The sequence below is a fragment of the Hyperolius riggenbachi genome, chromosome 2 (genome assembly GCF_040937935.1).
Source record: "Hyperolius riggenbachi isolate aHypRig1 chromosome 2, aHypRig1.pri, whole genome shotgun sequence".
NCBI classification, from domain to species: Eukaryota; Metazoa; Chordata; class Amphibia; order Anura; family Hyperoliidae; genus Hyperolius; species Hyperolius riggenbachi.
In genome coordinates, this window is record NC_090647.1 from 281,910,471 (window position 1) to 281,920,557 (window position 10,087).

At 45.7% G+C, this 10,087-nt stretch overlaps 1 protein-coding gene across 1 annotated transcript in view; it reads left to right on the top strand.

Annotated features, from left to right (window-relative positions):
• Positions 1-9,621, top strand: part of PITHD1 (PITH domain containing 1) — a 30,667-nt gene extending 21,046 nt beyond the window's left edge. Inside the window, exons 4-6 of the mRNA XM_068265389.1 lie at positions 4,070-4,174; positions 4,873-4,981; positions 9,435-9,621. Of these exons, the coding sequence (XP_068121490.1) occupies positions 4,070-4,174; positions 4,873-4,981; positions 9,435-9,536 (316 nt within the window). The 3' untranslated portion in view covers positions 9,537-9,621. The remainder of the gene's footprint in view (positions 1-4,069; positions 4,175-4,872; positions 4,982-9,434) is intronic.
• Positions 9,622-10,087: the final 466 nt, after the last annotated feature.

Below are 10,087 nucleotides of genomic sequence, written 5' to 3' on the forward strand. Positions count from 1 at the left end.
TTCACCCGCTGCATATTCAGTGGAACTTCCTTTGGCTAAACAGATTTCACAGCAAGGTCTACAGGCTCCTCACTTCCCTGTTTGGGGCTGCTATTCCCAAAATCTCCTAGCAGCCTCTACTTGAGAAAATGAAGGCCTTAACGGAGGCTCAAAATAAACTTGCTGTCCTGGTGCTTCTTATGCCATCCATGACTATCACCAAAAATTGGTAAAAGCACTCAATCATATTTTTGCCTTCAGAAATGTTTATAAATTCCTTCATGATAAATAATTGACCAACATTTGAAAAGATTCTTATGGTAAATTTCGGAAGATTTGGGATCCCTGGATTAAGCTTGAACACTCTTCCATTGATGAGCACTTATTGACCAGGCTATAGGTGCTCCCCTTCTTCTTTCTTTCCTGTTCTGATTTTCTTTTTTTCCCCTCTTTGTTATTCTTAACATGTTGCAATTATTTACAGTCTGTTGATATGTTGTATTCATGTTTTTAAAATTTTGCATAGAAAAAAATAACTTTGAAACACAAAACAACCCAGAGAAGCGTCTCACAACTAAATAGGTTTGTTGGCAACAGGTCAGTAACATGACTGGATATAAAACATACATGTCAAACTCTGGCCCACGAGCCAGACTTGGCCCTTAGAGCCATTCAAATTGGCTTTCAAATGGTTTCCCCACTTTGCATTATGTTTGGCCCACTCTAGACCACCAGGGAAGCTATATTGGAATGAAGCCCTAGATCACCAGGGGAGCCATATAAGGAAGGGGAAAGTACTAAACACTAGGGAACTGTAACTGTATAAGAGAGGACGGGGCCCGGAATTGTATAGGGGTTGGAGGGGAGCCATTAGACACCAGGGAACATTATAAGGGAGGAAGGAGGCCAGTAGACATTGAGGTTGGCCCGCGACTAGGTCCCAGTGTACGATTTCGGCCCACTTTTTATTTGAGTTTGACAACCCTGATATAAAAGGAGCATACGAGGGAGGCTAATTATTTTAGGAGTAAAGATGAGGAGAGGTACATCATTATTAACCACATCACAGTCAAATGCTGGACAAAATATTGCTCAATGTAAAATGAGTTAAGAATTTCATCATTCATAACACATTCAAAAATCTGAATCCAGAGAAGGAACAAGGCTGAAAGCTATTAATGAAGGTTGCAATCTTTGGGCCCTCAGGCGGCACTACATTCAAAAACAGACACAGTTCTATAGTATAACTCACTGCACAGGCTCAGGAACACTTCTGAAATCCATTGTCGAACATAATGCACTGCTGCATCCACAAGTGCAAGTTAAACTATCGTTTTCTGTGCAAAGAACAAACCAGATATAAAAATGATCCAGAAACACTGCTGCCTTCTTAGAGCCCACATTCATTTAAAATGGACTGAGGTAAATTGGAAAACTGCCTGGTGGTTTGACTAATCAAAACTGGAAATTCTTTTTGAAAATCATTGATGGTACATACTCCAGGCTTAACCTTCCTGGCGGTAAGCCCGAGCTGAGCTCGGGCTATGCCGCGCAGGAAGATATCTCAGCCCCTAGTGGGGCGATTTGCTCCATTTAAAATGCTGTACGCGCAGCTAGCACTTTGCTAGCTGCGCCCCCCTGCCAGAGCCCTGCGCTGCCCGGACCAATGAGTTCCGGACAGCGCTATGGGCTGGATCAGAGGCGTCGGACGTCGGCTGACGTCCATGACGTCATTCCGATCGTCGCCATGGCGACAGGAGAAGCCAAACAGGGGAGCGCGTTATATACGCGTTCCCCTGTTTGCTATTGATGCCGGCGACGATCGCACTAGAGGGACACATGCGCACTCTAGTGGTGTTTCATGTAGCTACCACTCTGGTAGCTTTACATGAAACAAAACAAAAAAAAAAATTTTAAAAAAGTATTTTTGCCTATTTGGCAAAAAAAATTTACCGCCAGGGAGGTTGAGAAGCATTATCTGGCTAGCTATCAGCAATAAACTGTGGTTCAGAAGTCAGCATCTGTGATGTATTGGGATGCAAAGCATACATGGCATGGTTAGCTTTAGAGATTGGGAGTGGGGGACACTGTTAGGCCTGGTGCACACCAGAGTAGTTTTTCTGAGCGTTTTGAGTTTTTAAATCTGCTGCTAATGTTATCCTATGTGTCTGTGCACACTGGAGCAATGAGGTTTTGTAAAAAAAACCCCATAGCATTACATTGGGAAGAGCTTTTAGAGGTTTCAAAAGCTCTTCCCAATGTAATGCTATGGGGTTTTTTACAAAACCTCATTGCTCCAGTGTGCACAGACACATAGGATAACATTAGCAGCAGATTTAAAAACTCAAAACGCTCAGAAAAACTCCTCTGCTGTGCACCAGGCCTTAATGCTGAAAGATTCTACTTTGTATACAGGTAGACAATCCTAAATTGGATTCTGGAAGTGCTACAACAGCATGGCTGTGTAGTAAAGAGTCCAGGTACTAAACTGGCCTGCCTGCAATCCACATCTATCACGTTCCAGTGCTGGGGCCCCCTGAACCTCTTCAACAAGGGCTTGTCAAAGAGTGTGTATGGCCACTCTCATTCCTGTCCTTGAATGAGCGTGGCCCCACTGTGCAGAATGCCTTGTGTGCCTGTGCAGTAGCACAGAGCCACTCGGTCATCTGGTTTTCCTGCCAAGCACGAGCTGCTCCGCGCTATTGCATAGAGCGGCTCTGTGCTACTGCATAGGCACAAGGCGTTTTGCACTCTTTCACATTAGGGAGCACGGCCACAATTTCAGAGGGTCCCAGTAAGAAGTGGTGGTCTGGAGGAGGATGTGCGCCAGAGGCTTCCCTCTTCTGAGGAAGGTTTGCTTTAAAAAACTACTGAAGCAAAAGAGATATGGAGGCTGCCATATTTATTTCCTTTTAAGCAATACCAGTTACCTGGCTATACTGCTGATCCTTTGCCTCTTAGGGCTCGTTTCCACTAGTGCGAGACGCACGCCGGCACTGAGCGGGTGGGCGGGATCGCATGCGAATCCCATGAGCCGTGCCATGCACGGCTATGGGATTCGCAGCCTCCGCCGCAAATTCTGCGGGGGGTTCCGGCCGAATCGCTCCCGCAAGCGATTCTGCTGCGGCGCCGTCATCCCCTATGGCAGAGTTTCCCCGTGTGATTCATGTGCGGGGAAACTCTGTGGAATCGCGGCGGAAACCGCGATAGTGGAAGCGGGCCCTAATACTTTTATCCATAGACCCTTAACCTCCTTAGCGGTCTGGACGAGCTCAGCTCGTCCATTACCGCCGGAGGGTGCCGCTCAGGCCCTGCTGGGCCGATTTGTTTCAAATAAAAAGGAGCACACGCAGCCGCCACTTTGCCAGTCGCGTGTGCTACCTGATCGCCGCCGCAGCACGGCGATCCGCCGCGTGCAGCGGCGAAAGAGGGTCCCCCCAGCCGCCCGAGCCCAGCGCAGCCGGAACAAACCGTTCCGGCCAGCGCTAAGGGCTGGATCGGAGGCGGCAGACATCAGGACGTCCATGACGTCACTCCGCTCGTCGCCATGGCGACGAGGAAAGCGAAACAAGGAAGGCTGCTCATTGCGGCCTTCCTTGTTACTTCTAATCGCCGGAGGCGATCAGAAGTACGCATTAGGAGCGCCCTCTAGTGGGCTTTCATGCAGCCAACGTTTAGTTGGCTGCATGTAATAGTTTTTTTTTTTTTTTATAAAAAAAAAACCTCCCGCAGCCGCCCTGGCGATCTTAATAGAACGCCAGGGAGGTTAACAAGCATGCAGCATATCGGGTGTTTCTGACATTCTTGTCAGATCTGACAAGATTAGCTGCATGTTTGTTTCTGGTGTGATTCAGACACTACAGCAGCCAAATAGATCAGCAGGGCTGCCAGTTAACTGGTATTGTTTAAAAGGAAATAAATATGGCAGCCTCTATATTTATCTCCCTACACGTGTCCTTTTAAGCCAAATTCAAATTTTGTCCTATTATCTAGCTTCAATAAGGGATTGACTTACCTTCTTCAATCCAAATTCATTGAGAACAGTTTTTATATAAACACATGTCATTTGTTATTCCTTGGTTTCTCATAGGTTTAAGAACATTCCTCACATGAGCTTTGATGATACTGAAAGGGAACCAGACCAGGTTTTTAATCTAAACATTGACACCACAGGAGAACTGGAGTATCAGACAAAGTATGTATCCTCCTTCAGTATGTTTTGCTCTGTGAAGCGATGTAATGCGAATAGTTTGCACAAAGGCTACTCAATAGCCAAAGACTATTTAATATTGCAATGGGGGGAGGGGGGTGTAACCAGAGCCGGGACAAGGTCCTCCAGCACCCAAAGCTGAGACACCAAAGTGCGCCCCTCCATCCCTGCCTCCCCAGCCATCACACACTGATTGCTATTAGACTAAGAGGTGCCACAGGGCCCACAACCTCCCCAACGCCTTAATATCTAGTTATATGGCTTGCAGTCACTGCCATGTATCCCCTTTTCTTATTTCTTTCTGCTTCAAACACAATTAGGAATGACAGCTGAATGAATTCTGCGCCCCCTCCTACACTGCGCCCTGAGGCTGGAGCCTCTCCAGCCTATGCCTCGGCCCGGCCCTGGGTGTAACATGTAGTCAAACAAAGACCACCAGATTCTGATGTGTCCGGGGAGAGCGTTCCTAAAACTGTTTCCAAAAGTGATCTGCCTATACACTGAACCTGACAGTAAATTAGCTGCGGGGTTTGTGCTGAACCCTTAGAAGTGCTGTTTTTACTATTCCCAAGTAGGGGATTTATTCCTGTTTAGCATTGCATTGAATGATGCTGCAGCTTCATTTTCTTCCAATACAATGACTATACCGTCTACTGACTAATACCATATTTTTTTCTTTTCAGAATATCTCGCTTTACAAATGTATCATATCTCTCTATTCATATCTCTAAGAACTTTGGAGCTGAGAACACAAAGATTTTCTACATTGGCTTAAGGGGAGAATGGACAGAGGTAAAATAAACGGTTTGCCGGAATTTTTTGGTCAATCCTGCGGTATGCTAGGTTATTTTGAGCAAGTAATTCTGGTGATGCCCAGATACTAAATACTAAACCCGGCATGTCACCATCATTTGCACTTAGTAATAGAATTGGTGGAGATGCTAATTTTGGCTTGCTTGCAAATTTAGTGCAGATTTGTAAGCAGCATTGAATTGGACTAGTCAAATTCACTTCCTGTTGATTTTTGACTGAACAAGTTCTAAGCTGATCAAACCTGCAGACAAGACAGAATGATTAGCATCTCATTGACTATTCCATCTCCGTGCATGCCCATCTCACACATGGAATGTCTGGCCAACAGTCACAGCCGGTTTTAATGAAGGTGTAAGGCCTCATTTTGCGTTTTTGTCCGTGATTTTTTTTTTTTGTGCCTCCCAGCACTTACCTGCGTGTTAGAGATTTTTGAAAAGCGATTTCCTAAGCACTTTTGCAGAGCGATTCGTGTTTTCACTTCCTGATGTCAGTCAGGAAGTGGACTCTTTGACCTGGAAAAGAATAAATACAATGTATATATTCTTAAAAGCGCTCGGGAAATAACTATACAAAGCACTTTTTCAAGCGCTTAGCGATTTCCCTATACCTTCCATTGAGCCAAAACGCTCAGAAAATGGTACAGGCAGCACTTTGGTCAGCGGAAAGCAATCAAAACGCGCAGGTGTGAACACTCTCATAGGGAATCATTGCACAAGCACTTTTGGGGCAATTTTTCAAAATCGCCAGCGCTTCAAAAAAAAACTCAAAAGCGCCTAGGTGTGAACAAGCCCTAAGATACTTTCCCTCTGTCTGGGAGCACACTTTGCAGAATTGCATGCGCTTTTCAAGAGTGCACTCCTGAAAGATGTATGCAGTTCTGCAAAGTGTGCTCCAAGCCTCATCTCATTGCAAACTAATGGACAGAGCGCTAGTGGGACAGGCAGATCAAGCATTTTTACAGGTGTCCCACGAGTTAGTTCAAAGATCAGAACCACATCCACAGCGCTTAGCCCCCGAACTACAACCAGAACGATAAAGTCACAATCCTTTTGGACAGCCACCATTGAAGGTGTGTGCGCACCTTAAAGGGAACCTGAACTGAGTAAAATTATTTAAAATAAACACATGATGTAGCTGCAAATGAATATTACATACTAACCTCACCGTCAGTTCTTTTCAGAAACTCACCATTTGCTTCTTACAGTGATCCCTTCGAGTTCTGACAATTGTCAGTACTGAAATATACCAGTTGCTGTCAGTTATATATCAGCTGCTGTCAGTTACAACTGAATGTGTATGGTAATGTCCATGTTTCCCTATGGCTCAAGTGGGTGATACTACACTGTAACAGTGTGCTGTCCAGGAAGCTGTTATGGGGATAATGGCCATTTTAAAATGGACGGAGAATTCAATTGATCAGTGGACAAACTGGACGCAGGAGAGGAGAAAGATTGATGAGTAGACTACACAGGAGGTAAGTATGACGTGTTTGTTTATTTTGACTTTTAATTTTCAGTTCAGGTTCTCTTTAAAGGGACTCTGAGCAGTGATTAAAAACAAAATCCAAACTTACCTGGGGCTTTCTCCAGCCCACCGTAGGTCGGGAGGTCCCTCGACGTCCTTCTGGCTCCTCTCCTGGTCCCTCCGCAGAAGACACCCGGCAGCACTGGGACCGAGTGTCTGGCTCTCTCCTCCTGAAAGATGACGTTAGTCGTCATCACGGCGGCCGGCGTGACCGTACTGCACATGCGCGGTTTAATTGCGCATGTGTAGTACTGTCACGCCGGCCGCCAGGATGACGCAAGGCGGCCGGCGTGATGACGACTAAGGTCATCTTTCAGGAAGAAAGAGCCCGACACTCTGTCCCAGTGCTGCCGGGTGTCTTTTCTGCGGAGGGCCTGGGATAGGAGCCAGAAGGATGCCGAGGGACCTCCCGACCTACGGTGGGCTGGAGAAAGCCTCAGGTAAGTTCAGATTTTGTTTTTAATCACTGCTCGGAGTAACTTTTAAGCTCCTATATTGTGGCATCTAGTGGGATAGAACTGTATAGTAATAAATAAATTCCAATGAAAAGTGAGTACATTTGTAAGCATATGATTACATGTAATTAAACCACAGGGTTCAGATTTTAAAAACCTAATGAATATCATGTCTCATCAATTACTGTGTCAGTTTGACCTCTGAGAAACTTTGGGGAAATAGATAAAAATACAGTTTCTTAAGGCTGCCATACACTGGTCTATTGCCAACAGATGGATCCCTCTCTGATCAAATCTGATCAGAGAGTGATCTAAAGGCTGCCCATACATGGCAAATAGATTTTGAATTGATTTCAGCATAAAACCGAATCACAACCTGTGGAGCTGCCGCTGCTGCCTGCTCGCCACCCCTGCGCCCCTGGCCAGCCGCATTACATTACCTGTCCACCAGCGCGAGTCCACCAGTCCTCACAGTCTCCTTTCTTCCAGAGTACTCTTCCATCTTCGCTCCACTTCCTGTCCCATTCTGTCATAAGCAGAAAGTTCAAACAGTAGAGCGCCCTCTACTTTTTGAACTTCTTTCTCACAGGACAGGACAGGAAGTGAAGACGCCGGAAGAAGTGAGAGACTGCGGGGACTCGCGCCAGCTTGACAGGTGATGTATTGCTGCGTTGGTCGTTGTTGTATCTAACGACGCACTCCCGACCCGCTGGCGTGGATGGAAATCGGTCGATCAGTCCGCGTTTGCGTTATTGATTTTACAGCAGATTCAATCACTGTGATCGAATCTCTATTGGCGGGAAATCGTGTTAGTGTATGGGCACCTTTAGTGTATCACCTTCTACTGCAGAACATCATTTCTCAGTCTCATATTTGTTAATATGCATATGAAGAAGCTAGCACATCCAAGAATTATCTTATCTTGCAAATAAGCCAATGTTTCGGAGCCACGCAGGGCTGGATGAACATCACATCTTTGAGTGCGAAGAGGAGCAGAAGCTCCCCATCTAACCTTTAAGGTTTACCCTGAAGTTGCAGACAGATTGTTGCTTAGAGCAACATGTGCCTTGATAAAGGGGCCGTGTGGCTCCAAAACACTGGCTTATTTGCAAGATAACAATAAAGATGATTTCTGGATGTGCTAGCTTCATCATATGCATATGTTCAACAAGGGGCGTCATCCCCTTTTTTCAGCTTTAGCACTACCTGTATGAACTTGGTGGAATCCCTAAGGCAGGGAACACACTTGGCAGAATCACATGTGTTTTCCCCATACCATATTGAGGAAAACGTAGGAGATTGTGTTAAGTGTATTCCCAGCCTAGAGAAAACCAGAGCTGTTAGAATACAAATTGATACTTAGAGTTAAGAAACAGTGGGGGAAAGACTGCACATCCCTAAACACATGCTGCAATTGAATGGTTAATCGCACAGGCATACACCGCCTCTGCTAGACTGAAAAATGCATGCCCTGCATCCAAAACAAGTGCTAACATTTATTACGCTAGGAGGAACTTTAGCTTCCAATATGGTTTGCATGCAAAGTATAATGTACTAGACACTTGCGCCACGGTGAGGCAATCCTCCGGGCAAGTGACCTAACCTAAATTTAAAACCTTGGGAGCAGCTAAGCAAAAAAAATGTGTAACTTACAAATTGCATATGATTTGCATCTGAATTGAATGCGAAGTGTGTAGAAAGTCTATTTAGGTGCTGCACACATGAGCTGGTGGTCATTTCAGATGCAGCCTCAGTGGTATGCGCTGGCGTTCTCCTCACAAATTGATACCTGGGGCTTCATCCAGCCCCTTAAAGAGTCTCAGAGCTGAGACTTCCTTCTGTTTTTTTACTTAACCGGGGCTTCCTCCAGCCCCATAAGCATGGATGTGTCCCTCGCCATCCTCCAACGCCTCCGGTCAGCCGCAATCTTCCCCGGTAAGCGGCTCAGTGACGTCAGCGGCGGACCTTCTGCACGTGCGGACCTTCTGCACAAGCGCAGAAGGCCCCGGCTGACATCACTCAGTAAGTCTGACTGAGCCACATACTGGAAGTTGACTGCAGCTGAGCAGAGGACAGCGGCGGTCACATCCATGCTTATGGGGCTGGAGGAAACCCCAGGTAAGTAAAAAAAAAAAAACAGCAGGAAGACTAATCTCGGAGTCTCTTTAAGCACGTCTGAGTCCCTCGCCGCCGTCCTGCAGTCTGCCCTCAGCTGCAATCAGCCCCAGTTACTGGTTCAGTCACGGCAGTCTGTGTCTGTGCATGTATTCCAACAGCTCTGGGACATTACGTATGTGCAAGACATAAACTTTGTATATTGAGGATTCACATTAGTTAATAGCTGCTCAGTTGGATGTGCTATTGTAAACTTCAGGAAATATCCTATAAGGTTATGTTCACAGTGGTGATTTATGAAACCTGATTTTGCGTAACAATGACTGTTTACATTTCAGGCTCATCGACATGAAGTGACCATTTGTAACTATGAAGCCGCTGCTAATCCAGCAGATCACAAAATATCACAAATCGCTCCTCAGTCCCATTTTATCTCTTAATATCATAACATATTCTAATAATATAACTGCACGTTTTTGCTGTACACTTATAAAATTGTTTAAATAAAACTGCTTTATCTTTTAATAGCTTTTACGGTATGTGTGTGCTTGGAGTCCACAAGCTCCAAAATTTCATCAATAGTCTTTTTTTTTTTTTTTTTTTTTTTTTACTCCAGTGTCTGCCAATGCTAAGTCCCATGTGTGCTAAAACCGGGTGAGTGGCAGCACTTATCATCAATGAGCAGGGGTGCAGCTAAGGTTTGGGTGGCCCCAATCAGTCCATAACTTGAGGCCCCCATCCACAAAAGAGAAGGATAGCTACACCTCAAAACAAGGCTAAAAATGGGCCTGGCCAAAAGATGATGTAGGTGGAGCCAAATACTAGTCGTTTCTAGGCTAATTTGCACTCAGGGCGAGGGCGTAAAATGCGCCCCCAACGTGGAGACAGGTATAGGTGCCCGCAGTATAGGTAGCCAGCTATCGGTCCCCCCCCCCCAGTATAGTTGCCCCCATATAGGTTAGATAGGTTGGTGCCCCCATATAGGTTAGAT